At 36.5% G+C, this 22,134-nt stretch overlaps 1 protein-coding gene across 2 annotated transcripts in view; it reads right to left on the bottom strand.

The window, feature by feature from the left end:
• The window catches only part of Aff2 (ALF transcription elongation factor 2), a 504,495-nt gene that overhangs the window by 188,378 nt on the left and 293,983 nt on the right, over positions 1-22,134 (bottom strand). For both annotated transcript variants that reach the window (NM_001427288.1, XM_087599250.1), the window contains exon 4: positions 813-857. In NM_001427288.1, the coding sequence (NP_001414217.1) occupies positions 813-857 (45 nt within the window). The remainder of the gene's footprint in view (positions 1-812; positions 858-22,134) is intronic.

Genomic DNA, 22,134 nt, shown 5'->3' with positions numbered 1-22,134 from the left:
TCACTGACACACATTTTGTCTTTTTTTCCCAAGAGGAAAACTTGCATGGTTTCTGAAGGCCAATTCTGGTCAACATTATCATAATAATGAGCATTTATATAATACTTGGCAGTTTATAAGAAAATTATGGTATTATAATCTTTGACAGACAAGAAAGGGGGATTCAGGAAGATGAAGTCATCTGTCCAAAGTCACAAAGTCACAAAAGTGACAAATGGTAAAGCTAGGACAGGAACTCCCTCCCGCTATTCATCTTCTTTAAATACTATATTACCATATGATTCCAACTGGCAAAGATAATAGGTAGATACATTTTTCTTCCTTCCTTGTGGTGTTTTACTGTGGTGCTAACTGCTATCTATTTTAACTTTGTTCTTCCTCTAAGCTCCTCCCATTCTTCTAAGTAGTACTGCCCATACATGCCAGGATTGGTCACCCTGCTCCTGCTCACTTTCCTCCACACAGTCTCTGTAACCATATTGCATTGTCAATGTATTCAAGTCCCAATGAGGTGCCACTGAGAGCTCCAAAACAGACAGGTGAGGTGAGGATTAAGGTAGGTGTGTGAATAGGGAATGTTTCCTAAATAACGTGAGTGCAACTTTGTTAAGAATTCTAAATTATGTCCTAGACCAGTGAAGAAATTGCCAGAACTTAAATTACTTTAGAGTGCAGAGTGATGAAAATGTAAAAAAAAATGAAGCAGGTGATATAAGCAGAAGACCATGGGTGTCAGGTGCAAGAGTACTTTCAACAATTTAGATAGATTGCTTTGATGTTAAAGGACACAGAAAAAAAAAGTTCAAACTCACCCGCAAGATTTCCTCAACACAGCTTGGCTCGCTGGTAAGGCTTACCTAAAATAAACAAAATATAATAAATATAACCAAATTACACTCAGAAAAGCTTACAGTGTCCAGTGTCAGATAAGCATGAAGACAGAAAAAAACCTAATAATATTATTTCCCTATTTTATGCAACAGTCTGAAATGGCTGATCTTGTACTATTCTAACAAATCAGGGAAGCCAAAGTGTACTATGTGGAAAGAAAGTGACTCCGTGCTCATTTACATGCACTATAGGATGCTGAATTGGTTTCCTCCTGTTCAGGTTTATCCGAAAAGGAAGCTTGACTCTCTGATTTCCCAGCCTTTCCACCCTGGAACATGGTTTAGCATACTATTATATTTAAAGATGAAGGCTACAAAAAAAACAACTCTGATTAATTGGATTCTTCTTCAATTTGGGCAGTCAAATAGATGCCTACTTTATTTTTAAAAATTATTATCATCATCATCATCATTATTATTATTATTATTATTATTATTATTATTATTAGTTTGCCCCATGACCACAGTTTCCTCTCCCATCTCTCCTCTCCGGACATACCCCTTCCCCAATCAACACCTTCTCCATTTCTAGATGCCAAAAGGCAGGCCTCCCAAACGTGGTGCAGTAAGACTAGGCACCTCCCGTCATGCCTACATTTCTTTTTATTACAAAATAAACTGAATTCCTGTGTGCATTGCAGATTTGCCTTGACATTCAGAGGGACTCTCAAACATATAGTAAGTGACTATCATGAGGCATTTTTCTGTCTCTCTCTGTGTGACATTTTCTTAATCAACCAAAATCCAACCCTAACATCAACATACTGAGGACTTGCTGTATGTCAAGCAAATGACATTTTTCTCCCAGGGCTTGGCAACCAGTGAAGACGATGAGCCATAAGATAGCAGTCACACTGTGTTGAACGATGAGGGACTTGGTACCATGTTTACTTGTGCAAGGTCTGAGCATCTAAACATTCTTGACTCTACTCTTTCAACCTTCCCCCTCTTCAGGATTAAAAAAATCCCATTACTCCTGTTCTGGGAAGGAAAACAGCAATTCTCTCTCATTAACTGCTTTGAGGGAGGACGGGAAAGTCCTGTATTGTGAACACGGAGGACGGCTACAGTATCTGTGAACCCAAGACCTCTTGCAAGGCTGCTTCATTATTATGCGCAGATTACAGATGAAGTTAAGAATACTTAACAAAGTTAAAGAAGATTTGAGTAAATCCAAAGGGGCCTGTGACACCAGTTTATTTTTCAACCTTAAAAAATGCACATGATATTATGTAAATCTTCAAGTATTATAGAATTCATTATTGAATAGCCATTGTTTTCCACCATAATTTATTGAATGTCTTCTACATGTAAGGGTCTCTGTTTCAGGAAGTATAAGATCCCAAGTAAACAAGACAGGCTGAGATGGTATCCAATAATGAGGTTAGCTACCTTGGATGACCACATACATTTCCAAGTTACACTTGTTATTCTATTATAATTATTAACTGTACTCCCTTTCACATTAAAAAGTTCTCCACTTTGGATGACGAATTATATAGTCATTCTTCCTAATGCAGTAACATTTGAATATGGGATAATAGAGACACTACAATTCAAGGCTCAAAAATTGGCTGGATACATGTTATAAAGAACCTTAAATTATAGGTTTCATATAGGGACTCAACAATGATTGGCCTAATGCAGTTTGTTATTGTTTAGTTTATTCAAGAAATACTTTTGAAAGGTCTTCTGAATCAGGTTGGCGATAGGCAGAAATGTAATAGGAAGCAAAAGAAGACATGTTTTTTCTTCCTCATTGACTTGGTATGTTTGATAGGAAGTTGGCTATGAAGATAATCCATATACAACTATGACTCTGTGTTACAAAGCTGTATAAAGGAGACTGTTCCATGTATATCCATATATGTATGTGTACCACATATGTACCTGGTACAAATGGAGGCAAGAAGAAAATGCCAGATCTCTTGAAATTGGAGATATGGATGCTTGTAGAAAGTGACAAGTACTCTTAACTGCTGAGTCATCTCTTCAGCTACTACTTTAGATTCTGACTTTTACATGAACAACTACTGATAGTTCACAGAATGTATATTTTCTGGCCTGGTATTTTATTCTACAACTTACAATTTGTTTTAATGGTAATTCTTAGTAAAAAATAAGATACCCACTAATTTCTCAATGATACAGCAATTGTGGTTTTCAAGATGATTCTTAAATTTTCAATTAATACCTTTCCCAAACACAAATGTCCAAATAGTTGCATGAAGACTTAAATTGTCATTGTTACATAGTGTCAGAGTCAATGCTATAGAGTAAATATTTGGCACCAAGACCCCCTTCCAGTGCCATTGCTTACCTTTTTATACAAATATATAAATATTCATTTTGAAACTAAAGAGAACTAAAACAACGATATTCATGAACATAAAGAGTACTCTCCTGAGCCAAAAACTTGGGGAAGAAACTTTGATAGGAGATATATTTAATAACTTTGCTTATCAAAGTTTCAGCATTTATACCAATAAAATATAATGTAATGTAAAGGAAAAGTAACAATAACTGATCCGCTTAAAATTCCTGGTGCCCCTGCATTTAGCAAGTGAAATGAGAAATGCTGAGTATGCTATAGCCCCTCTTGTGTGTGATTTCTCTTACTTCTAAGTGCAGCTGATAGCTGCCTCATGCCAGCTGCAAATAACATTCCTCCACCTGGAGTTACAGATGTTCATTTCATTATGGAAAGAAATTCTGTGAAGAAAAAGAGATGTGGACATAGAGATTGCAGAAAGTCAGATAATGACAATCAGAGTCAGAGACAGTATCATTGAGGATTGAGAAATATACAGACAAATCTTTATGTACCCACATGTAGTGTTTTTTTTTTTAAGAAAAGCTTGGAATGCTTCACTCCTTCTTTAAATGAGGAAAAAGAATACCCTTGGCAGGGAAGGGAGAGGCAAAGATTAAAACAGAGACTGAAGGAACACCCATTCAGAGCCTGCCCCACATGTGGCCCATACATATACAGCCACCCAATTAGACAAGATGGATGAAGCAAAGAAGTGCAGACCGACAGGAGCCGGATGTAGATCTCTCCTGAGAGACACAGCCAGAATACAGCAAATACAGAGGTGAATGCCAGCAGCAAACCACTGAACTGAGAATAGGTCCCCTATTGAAGGAATCAGAGAAAGAACTGGAAGAGCTTGAAGGGGCTCGAGACCCCAAAAGTACAACAATGCCAAGCAATCAGAGCTTCCAGGGACTAAGCCACTACCTAAAGACTATACATGGACTGACCCTGGACTCTGACCCCATAGGTAGCAATGAATATCCTAGTAAGAGCACCAGTGGAAGGGGAAGCCCTGGGTCCTGCTAAGACTGAACCCCCAGTGAACTAGTCTATGGGGGGAGGGCGGCAATGGGGGGAGGGTTGGGAGGGGAACACCCATAAGGAAGGGGAGGGGGGAGGGGGATGTTTGCCCGGAAACCGGGAAAGGGAATAACACTCGAAATGTATATAAGAAATACTCAAGTTAATAAAAAAAGAAAAAAGAAAAAAAAAGAGAAATATACAGACAAATCTTTATGTACCCACATATAGTGTTTTTTTTTTTTAAGAAAAGCTTGGAATCTTGTATTTCTCATGAAATCACTACTTCTGCAAATATCTAGCTCAGTCTGATAGCTGGTTTCTCTACAGACAACTCAAATAGAGCTGCAAGTGCTTCTTAACCAGTAAATACTTCCTAAGTGTTTGGATAAGTATTGGGCATGGGAGCTTACAGTGACAAATGCTGTGAGACCTAATCTGTATCTTAGAGTTAAACGTCTAGATGGAACAGGAAAAACAATTAGAAACCCACTGGGACATACATGGTAAGATAGTCTTGACAAGGGTAATAGAATCTCATTCATTCACACTCTGCCTATTCATCAGATCTCCCATTTACTTCTGTAGACAACAAGTCCTGATTGAACTCACACTGTGCTCAGGATGGTGTATTGGGGGTGGGGGATACTTAAAGATAAAAGACAATTGAAGACTCCATGCACATAAAGAGAAAGAGAAATTGTCTATTTACAGAAAAAATAGACAATAAGGAACTGGAGGACTCATTAAGTGCCAAGGAAAGAATAGCTATTGGTAGTCTTCTGATATTCTACTGGTATTCACTGACAAACTCATGTCCAACAGATGCTCCCAGCCCTGTGGTCCTCACTGTAGTCATCAAACCATATGGGAGTAAGAAGCCAGCGATTTAACATGACTGAGAAGTGCTGAGACCACCTGAGGCCACGTTAATTTCTGGGACCCCTGCAATACAGCACCACTCTAGTGTCACAGTGCCCTTTGGAAGAAATATACTAAAACCAAGGGTGAAATTTGTATTCTCACACACTGTCTCAAGCAAAATCACCCACAGGTTTCCTAGGAATTCTGGAGGAGAAGTTGTGGTAGTACTGGGATTAGAACAGCCACAGTGTCACTTAGGTTTGCAGCCATTCCCTCCTCTTTCTATGTCCACTGGAGTATTTGAATAGTCCACAAATCACAAGTCAGCCACTCAGAGCTGCAGCATGCTTTCAAGTCTCCCACTTCCATCCCCTCTTCCTAGAGTAGAAAGTAACTGCACAAGGATAGCATTCAGGGGAAACTTACTTCTGGCCCTAGATGACTCTCGTGCTGGGCATGGAAATGGTCTTCTGAGAGCCAGGGAAGGGAAGCATACACAAACAGGTGGTGAGTAGACTGATAATGCTCACAAGAACCTACCCTCTCTGAATCTAACCATGCACGCAGCTACTCCATGTAACCACAGAGAGGCTACATACATACAAAAGAGGCCTTTTGATATGTATGTGTGTGTATATATATATATATATATATATATATATATATATATATATATATATATATATATAGAGAGAGAGAGAGAGAGAGAGAAATAATTAGGGTACCTTTTAAATCATCAAATATTAAATTAACTCCAGCAACAATAAATAAATTTCATAGGATGTTTTAATCATTCTGGAATTAATCAGTTTGGAGCACCCTTCTTGGTGATTAGGGTAATAATACAAAATATGAAAAATATCCTGATTGTGGCATTGGGAGATATAATCGGTGACAAGAACTAATAAAAGACATGGAGATTAATATAAGACATAAAAAGAATAATGATCATCACATGTTTAACCCATAGGAGTTCAGTACATTCCTTTAAGTGCATTATTGCTAAGGGATTGTCAGGGAAGAAAGGTCATTTTTTTTTGCTATAAATCATCCAAAGGTTGTAACATAATATGTGGTAATCAAAGCCTACTATTCTGAGAATACTCTACCTTTGTAAAGATTTCTCAAAGTAAAACATAAAACTTATATAAGTTTAATTGTAAATTAAATAACTGGCTCAATTATATAATATGTACAATTGACACTGATAGCAACTTTCAAATGAATTCCATTTGTATTTTCATTAACAGATTACCACATTTATCCTCATAATTGAATTATGTGATACAGAGGTCCCTGACATAGTATTAATAATGAAGTGAAAATACATGTTATAATATTCTTAAAAATGAGCCTTTTTTTCAAATTGTTAATCTTCATCATTGGTCATTTGGAAATACGGAACCAGCAGCCTCTTGTTTCTTATTTGTATTTGCAGATCCTTGGATTTTCCCATCCAGAGAGTCCTAGGTTCCAAAATGAATTTGGAAACCACATTCACATTAAGATCTATTGCTGTCTCTGTTTCTTGCCTCATCTTAACCTGTCCCTAGTCTCATTTGTATTCGTGAATCTATGATTTAATAGGAGCGGTTAATATTGCATAAACTGCAGACAGAAGTCCTTGGGTAATAATCAAAACAACAACAACAACAACAACAACAACAACAACAACAACAACAAAGATTTGACAACAGTTAGATGCCAAATCAGATCATCTTCCAATTTTATTTTAATACAGAAGAACTCCTGTGTATGCACAGTATTGATGCTTACTTTAGAGTATGGTTCTTGGAAGGAGGTCATGAATTTGAAAGATAGCATTGGAGGAGAGGTATACAGGAAGAATTTAAGGGGAGCAGGGGAGGAGGGAAATGATGGAATTATATTATAATCTCAAGAATAAGCAATTATAAAAATGCTGCTCTTGAACAATTTTTCAGCAAGTCACATGATTGAAATACTCCACGTAAAACAGGCTAATAAATAGTATGCTATTCTCTCTAAGAAAGAAGAGGACAAAAAGCAGAATACAAAACTTAAAGGAATTCGACATATATCAAGATAAATAAAGAAAATGACTGTCTAAAATCATACAAGACAGTACAAGTAAAATGGAAAAGGTGGCAATAAGCTTTTGTTCATTACAAAATGCATGATATTATTTACTTTATTTTTTTGGAATCTCTAAGGCATCTTTGAAGTTCAACAGATTTTGATTCAAATTCCAGCTCTGAATCTTGCTTTTTGACCTTGGGGGAAAAATCACCCAAATGTCTGCCTCTGTTTACCTACCCACCTGAGAACAACTAAAATAAACTGCTTTAGGACATTCTGTGATGTTGAAATGAAGTAAGGTATGTGAGGGTACTTTAGCCCCAGTAGTAGTTTCATGCTCATGTTCATATTCTAAGTCCCTTAGGGAGGAGTCGGCATCCTCTTTCTAGAGAGCACAGAGGAGCTGCTGTTATAAGCTTGACACTGTGACATCTTCTGAATGTTGCTAATTAATCATTAAATCCTCTTTAGGGACTTAGTTCATAAGAAGCTTCAGGATGTTGATCCATCTGCTGGCTCTCACTGAAGGTGACAAAGGAGACTAGAGATGGGACTTAAGGGGATATGACAACAAAAATAAGAGGAGCGAGTGGTGGATAGGATGGGGAAGGGTGATCAATGTGTTTCATTATGAAGACGTCTCTTCACTGATTACATTAGGTATGGGCAACAGCAGAATGCATATGTAGAAAAGCCATCATCAGCTAAGAGTACCTAATGGCAGACAGAATTTAAAGTGAAGAGTACTTAATTCCATGGGTTCTGAATAGCCATTAGCATGCTGTTCATTTATGTGTTCTAATAACTACTTTCTATAGAAGAGGGAGCTATAATCAGGAGGGTGTTTTGCTTGCTTGCGTGTGTGTGTGTGTGTGTGTGTGTGTGTGTGTGTGTGTGTGAGAGAGAGAGAGAGAGAGAGAGAGAGAGAGAGAGAGAGAGAGAGAGAGAGAGAGAGAGAGAAAGAGATTTTACAAACAGAATAGTCATCTAGGAATATTATTATAAGTAACCAGGAACCAAGGAATGAGGAAAGTCCCTCTGGCTTGATCCACATTCTTTCAAGATTGTGTCTGCTCACTTAAGCTGACCTATGGGTTCATTACGGTTGTGTCTGCTACCATTGCCAGTACTCGAAATGTGTTGTTTCCTCCTCTGGGCAAGTTCTCAAATCTATAATCCCACTCCAATATTCTCTGTAATTTCACCTCCATTCCTTCAATCTAGGCTCAAAATTTGTGCCAAATCCTTATAGACTGTCAGCTTCCTAGATTCTGACCCAATTTGCTTGTTTTTCCTTTGTTGTACTCACCTCACCTAGTATCTACTTTACAGTTCTGCCTTACAAGAATGGGATTATGGGGATGGGGGATGAAGGGAAGAAAGGCTACACGGAAATGATGTAGTTATATTATAATCTCAATTAATGGAAATAATTTTATAGGTTGTGCTTTAAAATCTACAGACTTTCTACCCATGTCCTTTTCTTTTTGAAATATTTACATGAGTATACAACTCCCCCATGATTATGCGACAGCCACTTCCATCCCCTGGAAATCTTAGCTATATAACAATGACCATTTTAGACATAAAATGGATCCTACTGAATCTCTCCTTATTGCAGTTACGCCTGTAATTTCTTCTAGTCAAAGAAAAGAATGTAAAAATACAGATGTGCCTATTAGAATGAAATAAGGCAATTTCAGAACTAATACATGGCCCAAATATATGACAAAGATGTATCAGGAAGAACATTCATTTCTTAATTCCATCAACTAAAGAATAAATGTTTTGGTGTCTTAGAATTGCCATGCATTCCTGAGTTCTCCAATAATTACAACAGCCACTAGAATTGTTAAAATATTGTAAAGCACTGATCTCACTTTCTTGCAAAGTTTCTTATAAAATAGTAAAAATAACAAAACTCTGCCAGTCAAGATATGATCTTTGTATGTCAAACGTACATGCAAACCAAAGTAGCACTTTGCTTCTCAGCATCACTTTCTTTTCTTCCTACCACTTATTTAATTAACCACAGTTCACATATTTCCAACTGTTCTCATGTATAAAAAGCTTTATTCTGAATTTACAAGATAAGCAGAGAGGCCAAGAAGAGTAATATTAATAATTTGAAGAACCCACACTCATAATTCTGGTAATGTTATACAAGTCCAGATGAAATGAAACCCAGAGGCCAAATATATCCCCAAGGCTTGAGGATATATATATATGAGCCGAAATAAATTCAACCTTGTGTACAGAGGAATAAGGGGAACTACTTTTGCCTATATCTTTCTCCTAGAAATTAAACCTGTGCATTATCAGGAGGAGATTATAGATTTTAATATTTTAAATGTTTTAATTGTTTTAAATGAGGTTTTCAATCATTCTGATACTCTATATGTTAACAATATTTTATTTTTTAATTATTTCTTTTATTTTTTGAAATTATGATATAATCATATAATCACCCTTCCCCTTTTCGACTTGCTCTTTTTAAACTTCATGACCTTGTTTTTATTAATTATTGTCACATGCATATTTGTTTATGCATATAAATGCATATTCCTAAATATAAACTTTTCAGTCTGTATGTTATTTGTTTTTATTTTTTATTAATTATTTTTATTTACATTTCAAATGTTGTCCCCCCCTTCTAGGCCTCCCCTCCCAAATCCCCACTGAATCTCCTCTCTGTTTTGCCTCTACAAGGATGCTCCCTCACCCACCCACCTCACTCCTCTAGCATCCCTCTTCTCTGGGCATCAAGCCTCCACAGGACCAAGAGCCTCCTCTCCTATTGATGCCAGATAAAGCCATCCTCTACTACATATGTTGCAGGAGCCGTGGACTGGTCCATGTATACTCTTTGGTTGGTGGTTTAGTCCCTGGGACCTCTGAGAGGTCCAGTTAGTTGATAGTGTTGTTATTCCTATGGGTTTGCAATCCCTTTCAGCAACTTCAGTCCTTCCCCTAACTCTTCCATTGGGGTCTCCATGATCAGTCCAATGGTTAGCTGGGAGTATCTGCATCTGTCATAATCAGGTGCTGGCAGAGCCTATCAGAGACAGCCACACTAGGATCCTATCTGCAAGCACATCTTGGCAACAGCAGTAGTGTCAGGGTTTGGTGTCTGCAAATGGGAATGGATCCCAAGGTGGGACAGTCTCTGGATGGCCTTTCTTTGTGCTTTGCTTCTTTTTGTCCCTGCATTTCCTTTAGACAGTAAGAATTCTATATTAAAATTTTTGAGATGGGTGGGTGACCCCACCTTCACCTGGGGGCTGTGTCTATCTACTGGATGTGGTTTCTTCAGGTTCTATCTCCCTGTTGTTGAACATTCTGGCTAATGTCATTCCCACTGGGTCCTTGGAGCCCCTCATATCCCTGGTGTCTGGGACTTTCTGGTGGTTCCCCCACCCCATTCCCCACTCCCCACTGCTACATATTTCTATTCATTCTCCTGGCCCTCTGGCCTACTCTCCTTTCTCTTCCACCATACCTGATCATTCCCCCATTTTTCCCTCCTCATCCGCTGTCCAACCCAGGTAGCTTCCTCTCTCTGCATCTCATGATTATTATGTTCCCCTTTCTAAGTGAGACTGAAGCATCCACACTTTGGTTTTCCTTCTTATTAAGCTTCATAAGGTTTATGTGTAGTATTGTGGGTATTCTGAGCTTTTGGGCTAATATCCACTTATCAGTGAGGACATACCATGTGTATATTTGCATGTGTTGTATTGGTATAGGCTAAGTAATTAATGTGCTCATTCGTGGGAGAGACTATTTCAAAAATAATTTTATACATTTAATATATGATCACCAACATGGAGCATATTATAACATAATTATCTTTTATAATATATCTGGGTCTTCAAACATTTGTTGTTCTAAGATACGAAGATTTCTGTTTTTTGTTTGTTTGTTTGTTTGTTTTTAATGTGAAGCTGGCACTATGGTCTTTTGGGAAATTCCTGAAGACACTGCCACAGTTACTTGGTGAGGTCTTAAATTAACTGCTTTAATCACAATTTCAAGAGAAACTTAATTTTTTTTTATCTTTAGTTCCATTCTTTCAAAGTCCTTTAGAAAAGAAATGTCTTTCCTTGACTTTTGTGGTCGCTCACCCTAAAGAAATCTCTATGCTCTTCTGCTAAATACATAATTATTTAAATGCCAATTTTAGTATAAAGGAGACCAATTTCAGTTTGATTTTCTTAGTCTAATCTTCCTGGGGAAAAACATATAAGTAGAACTGACTTTAGAAATTATACTCACACATGCACTCAATAAAAATGTGACAACAGACTGCACTTGATAGAAAGTGGCTCCACTTTTAAAGTAACCTCCAATGAACTTGGTGCCTTATTGACTCTGAAAACCCTGCACTTAGGATTGTCTTAATTGCGAGAGGATGACATCGCAATTCCACAGGAACAGTTACAATTGCTCTTCTCTGACAGTGATGATCCCAAAGAACAAGCCATGTGCATGGGAAAGTGAAACCTTGCCAGCTCCCCTATTAGTTATAACTCTAATTAAAACACTTTTATCTATTAATGCTAAGTGACACTGCTAAATATATTCAAGGAAGTTCACATTTGTTCTATGTTTCTGAAATCTCTTAGGTCTGTGTCTACTTACACGTGCTCTAACTGCTCACTAAAATGAACCGATATCTAAGAATAACTTACTTCCATTAGATTTATAAATCTCATTAATTAATTCTACATCTCCAATGGTGTAAAACCCAAACTCAAATGCAAGATCTAATTAAAGAGAAGTAAAAAAAAATTGTTAAGGAATAACACTGAGATTGAAACACAGAAGTAACTGTTTAGCCTCAAATTAATGAGGCGCTGTGCTAAGTAAGCATGTCCATTAATCCCTAATGAGGATTTTAAACACATTAAAACTTCCTAATACAAAATGTTTGCCTTCTTTTTATCCAATAACAAATAAGCCAATAATTTTCTGACTCCAAATGACACTATTAACTGTCACGGCATGTTTTATTTGACAAACCCTCCATTCAAATACTGTAAAACCAATTAATCTGCTTGCTGTGAAATGTATTTCTTGATAGCTTCTATGTGAGGTTTTTGGTTTTTTTTTTTTTTCATTGCAAAGCAATGTAAATCGAAGGCCAATGTAGGTGCTTCCTTTGGTTTAAAAAAAAAATACGCTACAGTCGCTATAGGTTGTCAAATGTTTTTGCATTTCAAATGAATTGAAAGCCAACCTCTATTTTCAGGTCATCAATCACAGATTGGTCTCCTTATAAGTAAATTGCCTCAGAGTAATACTTTGGTTAATGTGAAGATGGTCACATCTTTAAGAAGGAACAGTAGGCAAAATTATTACTTTCTTCAATTATAAATAATGATGTGCAACCTGATCCTTCTTACTTTGTTAAGACAACTAGAATGCTATTGGAATTCTTCTTCTTACATGCAATCTCTCTCTAAACATTATATATTGTATAATGTATATACAATTATATATATAATTATATAATATAAACAATATATTTCTCATTTTATATAATATGCAATATATAACATATATAATATATAACATGCAATATACAATATATAATGTATAGGGTATATGGTATAATATATATGGTTCATGGTATAATATATAATAAATATATCATACATCATATGTTATATAATATACAATATTATAATATTTTAATATATAATACAGGAAATTATTTTATAAATTTGGAGTTCATTTATGATATTTTAATTTTTGCTCTTATTATTTTCAGTTCCTGTATAAAAGAGTGGGGGTTTTTTATAACTTTTCAACATGCATATCATTGTTCTTTGTTCATATTCTCCCCATCACCTTGGTCTCCTTTTCTGTATTCACTAATCTCATCCTTTCCCCCCAAAATATTCCTCTTTCTGATTTCTTGTCACACACACACACATGCTTTCACACACACAAACACACACACACATGTATTCTAGCATGAGAATATATATATATACCTTTACTACTACCCCCTTATTTTTTACATTCCTCATCATCATCCTCTTCCTCCTGTTCCTCTTTCTCCTCCTCCCCTCCTTCTCCTCTTCTTCTAAAATAGATTCATCTCTCATACAATGCATCCTGACTACAGTTTTCCCTTCCTCAACTCCTCCCAGAACCTCCCCATCTCAACTCTCCCCCAGATATATTTCCTTTCCATTCTCTTTATAAAAGAGTGACCCTCCAAGAGAGGACAGCCAAATAGTACTAAAGAAGATAAATTAAGACATCTATTCTTCTTATGAAATGTTTCATTTCCTATGCTATTATTAATAAGAATCTGTCTTTCCCTTCCTTCACAGGAGTCCCTGAAGTATCTTTAGCATTACTGCCTTTTTTGTTATTTGTTTTACTTTTTGCTTCTCTTGAAATATTTTTATTTCTCTGTGAGTTTCTAAGATAACTTTTTGGTCACAATATTATTGGTTAGTGGTTATTTTATTTAGGACTTGAAATATACAATTCTATGGTTTCTTGTCTAAATTAGTATCTCTATGTATATAGATTAGGATAGCTCTCAGACCTTATCAGAAAAGGTTTTCTTTTGCAGTGGAAGTCAGCTAATGTGGAGATTCATGACTGATCAAAGTGAAAAGAATAAGTGTTTGTGAGAATGTTCAGCCATAAATGGGAAGTCTACATCACCCTACACCTTCAAGAATGCTGAAAGCATCATGGAAGAGGGGCTAAAACAATGGTAAGAGCTAGGAGGAAGGGATGAACCAGGGTGAAATAATATCTTCTGGACATGTCAGGATCACTGCATTCATAAATTTACAGCTGCTGTGGTTGCCTACACAGTTCAATCTTTAATTTTGGGAAGATTATAATAATCATTTCGATGTTATTTAAAGAAAGTATATGTGACTCTCCCAGCCGATATGCCCCAGCCATGTGAGAGATGCTCAATGAGTTACGTGTGTGTACGTTGTTGCCAAAAGCAATAAACATATAGTATATGATTTGCTACATCAATATTTGAAGCCAAACCATGTAAAAATGACTGTTTGAAGTGATTTTCCTGAAGAAAATGCATGATGATTTCCAAATCTTCCACTGTAATCAAAGATTGCTCATATATGAAGATCACTAGAAATCATATGTCTTCTCATTCATTTCACCTGTCACAACAGACAGATTTTTATCTTATGTGAATCAACTCAAAATCTCAAAGGTTCAGTGCCAAAGCATGAATTCATTTCACTAGACATGTTGAAATTATAATTCAAAATTCAGTTTAGTTTTACGTATTTTGCTGCAATATTTTTGGCGCCCCAGGGCAGAAGGTGGAAACCTGGTTTCTAGTGAAATTGCCTGCATTGTGCCCTAAACATGGGCAGTGAAAATCCCTCATTGTCATGGCAAACAGCTGATACTGCATTCAATTACTCTTCTTCCAGTGACTACTACTTAGTCTTTGGAAGATTTGCTTTAGGTAAGGATGCTTACTTGCTGTTGGACCCCATTAAATAGAGACATAAGGTGACCTTCATATGCTTGAAGACTGAGAAATTTCTTTCATAGTTTTCATTTATTCTCATTGTTGTCAAAAGCAAAAAGGAAATGTGGTAAAGACATATACCTAGAATCATTAATAATTCAACTTTAATCAACCACATAAAGATGTTATAATATGAAGTATTATTTGCTGGTCTTTTTACAAATATTTTGTTCTGTTGATAACTTCTTCAGATATTTTATTTGCAGTGAATTTTATTGCTGTTTTAACCAGTAAAATAAATATGATTGCATTTTCATGATTTAATATTTGAAACATAAACATAAGAACAATTTGGAGTAACTCATTTGAAGTCAACATATAAAGTCCAGTCTTAATTCTTTTTTAATTAATCATTCCATTTGTTTACATTGCAAATGATATCCCCCTTTCTGGTTAACCCTCCATAACGCCCCTCCCACATCTGCCAACTCCCACCTTGCCTTTGCCTCTATGATGGTGCTCCCATACCCATACACCCTCTTCTGCCTCACAGCTCCATCATCCCCCTATGCTGTGGCATCAAACCTCCACAGGACCAAGGGCCTCCCCTCTCATTGTTGTCAGACAAGGCCATCATCTGCTATCTATGTATCTGGAGCCATGGATCCCTCCCTGTACACTCCTTAGTTAGAATCACTTTAAAAGTTTTTCTTCATCCAAAGTATTATCATAAAAATATAGATGGCATAACTAGTAATATTTATATTTTACTTAGTCAGAAATCTGTGCTTAATGACATAGTTAAAAAATAATGATGACCACACTAATAAGAAATTATATATCCTTTGCAGGAGTTAGAAAAAGGTTGAAGATCCGAAAGGGGTTTGCAACACCATAAGAACAATACCAATCAACCAGAACTCCCAGGGACTAAACTACTAACTACTCAAACACTACACTGGACAGACCCATGGCTCCAGCTGCATATGTAGCAGAGGATGGCCTTGTTGGGAACCAATGGGAGGAGAAGCCCTTGGTCCTGCTAAGGCTTGACCCTGCAGTGTAAGGGAATATCAAGGCAAGGAGGCAGAAAGGTGTGGGTGGACGGGTAGGGAAACATCCTTGTAGAAAAGGGGGAGGGGCATGGGATAGGGGGCTTATGGCCAGGAAACTGGGAAAGGGGATAACATTTGAAATGTAAATAAAAAAATCCAATAAAAAGGAAATTATATATCTTGACATACAAATATCAAATGTGTTACACTAACTTTTAAATAATTTGCCGTGTTTAGATTGTCCTCAAAAAGTAAGTATGATCTCTTCTCAACATGTTACAGTTTTAGAGCATTGTCTAGTGTATATTATCTAATGATTTAGTCTCCAGTTAACAGAATTGTAGAGAAGATTCTCACCCCTATAGTCATGGTGAAATCCCAAAAGACATTAGCCCTTAAATATAGCACCCCCATGACATATAAAAGAGAATAAGTGTATTTATATAAGTGTGTTATTAAATATGCCATTCGTGTTACTATCAACTACCACTTTTTTGGCATTTTATACAGTCATTATTAGATGAATACATACTTCTTTATCTTTCCTTACTGCTAATTTCATTGTTTTGTTACAATTTCTGAAAAGACAAAAACCATACATTAAGTTCCATCTTAAGATGAAAAAAATCAGGACTTCAAATAGTTACATGATTTGCCTGTTTTATGGCTAGTCATTGATGAAAACTAGCATTTGAGGTTTAAGCTATTCATAATAGTCTCTATGCCATGCTGTTGAATCTAAATATGAATTTTCCATGAAATTCCCATTAGGGTCACTGAAATCCACAATCTGTGTTCAAGAATAGTACTTCAATCTCAGATCAGGTGTTTCATTGAAATAAGGTAAATAATATTATCCCACACTCTGATATTTCCACAAATTTTCAAAACGGAAGAAAAAATATTAACGCTCTAAAATGAGACTTACAAACTGGCACATGGGAAAGTTGATAAGTTAAAAAGAGCATTTAGAGGGGACACTGCTTACACACTTTGAAGAATATTACTACCAAACCTAAGCTCTGAGGGCAGCACTGCTTTCCTTATCTTGGCACTGCAGTCATTTACTCTTTTTTGGCTTTTGTTTCCCAACTAGAGGAAATTTCAATAGTTACAAATGTGCCCCACCCTAAAATGTCTTTCTCCCAAAACCCATACTCAGAAGAATTGTAAATCTGTGGTAAAATGGGCTTGTTGGTATCGAGAAAGAGACGAGATACTTACTCACATAACCTAGCACATAATGTACTCTTTATGGAGTCTTAAAGAATTAAGAAGCAGCCAAATGGAGTTGACAAGTTCAAAATTTCCATCATAGAATTCTGGTTACTTATAATAAGGCATATAACTCCCCACAATGATTGCCCTTTTCACTTGACATAAACCATTAATGCTCTGACTGACAAATGCTAAATCTGATAGAACAGAGTAAGGAAAAGAGCTAAGTCATCCCAGAACTAACGATAACAATGTATCATCTTTTTCATGCAAGGTGAACATTACTGGTCCATTTGCATAGACTACTATTGAATTGCTTTTCTAGTTAAATTAATGTATTCAGCTCATAGACTCTTGTTACAAGAAAAAGCCTTGGCGTTATACATTCTAAAATTTTGCTCTCTGAACCATTTTAAAGAGAAGGACATTAAGAGGGCACGAGGTGAAATTATTTCTCCAAAGTCACAAAATTATGGTAATTGAAGACCTAAATACTAATTTTAATCCATCTACTTGAAAAACACCAAATTTGATCATTATATTTATGAATAGTGTTTATATGACTCTTATGATGGGAGATTCACTACTTCATGATCCTATTAGTTCAGGTTCAATTTACTTCAATTTAATTAATTTTTATCAAGAAGCTTGATGTGAACTGCCTTTGACTAGAAAATTTGATCTGTCAACGTTACCCACTCAGTATTCTGTTAAAAAATGGCAGAACATTTGTAACATATGTGAAAGTATGTCTCCAAAAATTCAAAGTTTGTGTGATGTATTGATTGTAGAATCATGATGAAAAGGTGCCTTTGGTAAGCAATATGGAAGCATAAAGAAACATTACTTGAAAGATGGGCTGGAAAGATGGATCTGGAGTTATCACAGGTGGTTGTGAATTTCCTAATGTGCTAAGAACCAAATGAGTTCCTCTGTAGGGAAAGTAAGCACTCAGAACAGCTTCTACTGGTTTCTGTGGCCATCTATACTCTAGTACACATACACAAACACCTACAAGCATATACTTAAAAAGGAAATGAAAACTTTAAAAACAAATTACAGAGAGGAGCGACTTGAGGCCCAAGACCAGAGATAGGACCAACTTTTCTTCTCTAAGTGACCTGCCTGGTGGACTCAGGACACACGCCCACAGGAACAGCTGAAGTCCAGTAGACAGGAAAGACTACACGCCTGAAAGCAGAACACTCTGTTCCCGTAACTGGCTGAAAGAAAACAGGAAAACAGGTCTGCAGCACTCCTGACAAACAGGTCTATAGGACAGACTAGCCACTGTCAGAAGTAGCAGAACAAAGTAACACCAGAGACAACCTGATGACGAGAGGCAAGCACAGGAACCCAAGCAACAGAAACCAAGACTACATGACATCATAGAAGCCCAATTGTCCCACCAAATCAAACAATGAATATCCAAACACACCAGAAAATCAAGATCTAGATTTAAAATCACATTTGATCATGGTGATGGAGGACTTCAAGAAAGACATAAAAAAACTCCCTTAGAGAAATGCAGGAAAACACAAATAAACAAGTAGAAGCCTATAGAGAGGAAACATGAAAATCCCTGAAATAATTACAGGAAAACACAATCAAACAGGTGAAGGAATTAAAAATAGAAACAGAAGCAATGAAGAAAGAACAAAGGGAGACAACCCAGGATATAGAAAAACCAAAGGAAGAGACAAGGAGCCTTAGATACAAGCATCACCAACAGAATACAAGAGATAGAAGAGAGAATCTCAGGAGCTGAAGATTCCATAGAAATCATTGACACAACTGTCAAGGATAATGTAAAATGGACAAAGCTACTGGCCCAAAGCATACAGGAAATCCAGAACACAATGAGAAGATCAAACCTAAGGATAATAGGTATAGAAGAGAGTGAAGACTCCCAACTCAAAGGACCAGTAAATATCTTCAACAAAATCATAGAAGAAAACTTTCCTAACCTAAAGAAAGAGATGCGAATAAGCATACAAGAAGCCTACAGAACTCCACATAGATTGGACCAGAAAAGAAACTCCTCCTGTCACATAATAGTCAAAACAGCAAATGCACAAAACAAAGAAAGAATATTAAAAGCAGCAAGGGAAAATGGTCAAGTAACATATAAAGGCAGACTTATCATAATTACACCAGACTTCTCAACAGAAACTATGAAAGCCAGAAGATCCTGGGCAGATGTCATACGGACCCTAAGAGAACACAAATGCCAGCCCAGGCTACTATATCCAGCAAAACTCTCAGTTAACATAGCTGGAGAAACCAAGATATTCCATGACAAAACCAAATGTACACAATATCTTTCTACAATAAAAGCCCAACAAAGGATAACAAATGGTAAAGCCCAACACAGAGAGTCAAGTTACGCCTTAGAAAATAATCGTTTTCAACAAAACAAAGAGAAGACAAGCACACAGACATAATCTCATGTCCAAATATGAAGATAACAGCAAGCAACAATCACTATTCCTTAATATCTTGCAACATCAATGGACTCAATTCCCCAATAAAAAGACAGAGATTAACAAACTGGATACACAATGAGGACCCAGCATTTTGCTGCCTACAGGAAACACACCTCATAGAAGAAGACAGATACTACCTCAGAGTGAAAGGCTAGAAAACAACTTTCCAAGCAAATAGTTTGAAGAAACAAGCTTGAATAGCCATTCTAATATTGAATAAAATCGATTTTCAACCAAAAGTCATCAAAAGATAAGGAAGGACACTTCATATTCATCAAAGGAAAAATCCACGAAGATGAACTCTCATTACTAAATATCTATGCTCCAAATACGAGGGTACCTAAATACATAAAAGAAACCTTACCCAAGCTCAAGACACACATTGCACCTCACACAATAAGAGTAGGAGATTTCAACACCCCACTCTCATTAATGGATAGGTCATGGAAACAGAAATTAAACAGAGACATAGACACACTAATAGAAGTCATGAACCAAATGCACTTAACAGATATTTATAGAACATTCTATCCTAAAACAAAAGGATATACCTTCTTCTCACCACCTCATGGTACTTTCTCCAAAAACAGGCTTCAAAAGATACAGAAAGATAGAAATAATCCCATGCGTCCTATCAGGCCACCAGAGGCTAAAGCTGGTCTTCAATAATAATAAGGAAAGAATGGCCATATTTACATGGAAGTTGAACATGCTCTACTCAATGATATCCTGGTCAAGGGAAAAAATAAAGAAAGAAATTAAAAACTTTTTTAGAATTTACTGAAAATGAAGGTACAACATACCCAAACTTATGGGACACAATGAAGGCTGTGCTAAGAGGAAAACTCATAGCTCTGAGTGCCTGCAGAAAGAAACAGGAGAGAGCATATGTCAGCAGCTTGACAGCACACCTAAAAGCTCTAGAATAAAAAGAAGCAAATACACACAAGAGGAGTAGAAGGTAGGAAATAATCAAACTCAGAGCTGAAATCAACGAAGTAGAAACAAAAAGGACTATACAAAGAATCAACAGAACGAAAAGCTGGTTCTTTGAGAAAATCAACAAGATAGATAAACCCCGACTAACCAGAGGACACAGAGAGCATGTCCAAATTAACTAAATCAGAAATGAAAAGGGAGACATAAAAACAGAATCAGAGGAAATTCAAAAAAATCATCAGATCCTACTACAAAAGCCTATACTCAACAAAACTTTAAAATCTGTAGGAAATGGACAATTTCCTAGACAGATACCAGGTACCTAAGTTAAATCAGGAAGAGGATATAGATCTTTCCTGAGAGACACAGCCAGAATATGGCAAATACATAGGCAAATGCCAGGAGTAAACTACTGAACTGTGAATGAGACCCCCGTTGAAGGAATCAGAGAAAGGACTGAAAGAGCTGAAGGGGTTTGAGATCCCATATGAACAAGAATGCCAACCAACCAGAGCTTCCAGGGACTAAGCCACCACCCAAAGACTATACATGGACTGACCCTGGCCTCCAATTGCATAGGTAGAAATGAATAGCCTAGTAAGGAGACCACTGGAAGGGGAAACCCTTGGTCGTGCCAAGACGAGACTCCCAGTGAATCGGATTCTTGGGGGGAGGAAGGTAATTGGGGGAGGAACACCCATATAGAATGAGAGAGGGTGGGGTTAGGGGGATGTTGGCATGGAAACCTGGAAATGGAATAACATTTGAAATATAAATAAGAAATACCCAATTATTAAAGGTAGAAAAAAAAACTTAATTAGGAAGTATTTTTGTGTGATTAGAAAGCTACTATTACTATACGTGAAGATGTATTTGTCTCCATATATTTTTGTACGTTGGTTAGAAATACAGCATATATTTACTTTGACATTATGTTGTTTTCAATTTGATACAATAAAAGTCTGTACTGAAACAAAAAAATGATTTACAGAAAAGAAAACGGTCTTTTGTCGTGCTTGATATCTTGATAATCAGCAATCTATGTTTTACCTTTACTCAATCATTTTGCCAAAAACTGGAACACCAGGAATTTAGAATCTATCTTTGCCATAACTAGAGGACAGCCTTAGAGGTATTGACTGCATATTCCAGTGAGGTAAACTGATGACCTGGGAGGTTATAGTTTTTGTCTTGGCTTTCCCATCATATCATTCTGTCTAAACAACTAACATAAACAAAGCAATTAGATGAGGTCATATAATGTTAGTGAATTAGATATATGAAGAAATTAGATGAACAAATACACTTTGTAATGTGTAAAATGAGAAACAACGATAGTACTTATTAACTTCTGGCATTTTCTTTTAAACAGCTATGAATTTCTCATTCCTCTAGAGGATCTTTCGGTGTCTATTTTCAAATGATATCTATGAGTTGCTTTTCTTTTCTCCTTTCCTTTCTTGGATACTCAAGTCACAAATGTAGCCCCAGAACAGCCTTCAAACAGGACAGCCATTACATTATTTACAATTTTGTTGGGATGCTTAAATATTGACAAGAAGTAATTTAAGGAAAAACCTTTACTGTAGCTTATAATTTGAATGGATACATGTCATAATGCTAGTGAAGACACAGAGGCAGGAGCTAGAAAAGATTTAATCACAGTGCACTCACAATTAGGAAGCAGGACAAGAACAAGGCATGGGCCCTGGCTATAAAACTGACAGACCCACCTCAGGGACCCACTTTCTTCTACAAAACTACCTTCTTAAGGTTCCACAACTTCCAAAACAGTAGTACCATC

This window comes from Rattus norvegicus, chromosome X (assembly GCF_021556685.1).
Source record: "Rattus norvegicus strain SHRSP/BbbUtx chromosome X, alternate assembly SHRSP_T2T, whole genome shotgun sequence".
Classification (NCBI taxonomy): domain Eukaryota; kingdom Metazoa; phylum Chordata; class Mammalia; order Rodentia; family Muridae; genus Rattus; species Rattus norvegicus.
The sequence above is the reverse complement of the archived record's forward strand: the minus strand, read 5'-3'. Positions and strand labels throughout refer to the sequence as shown.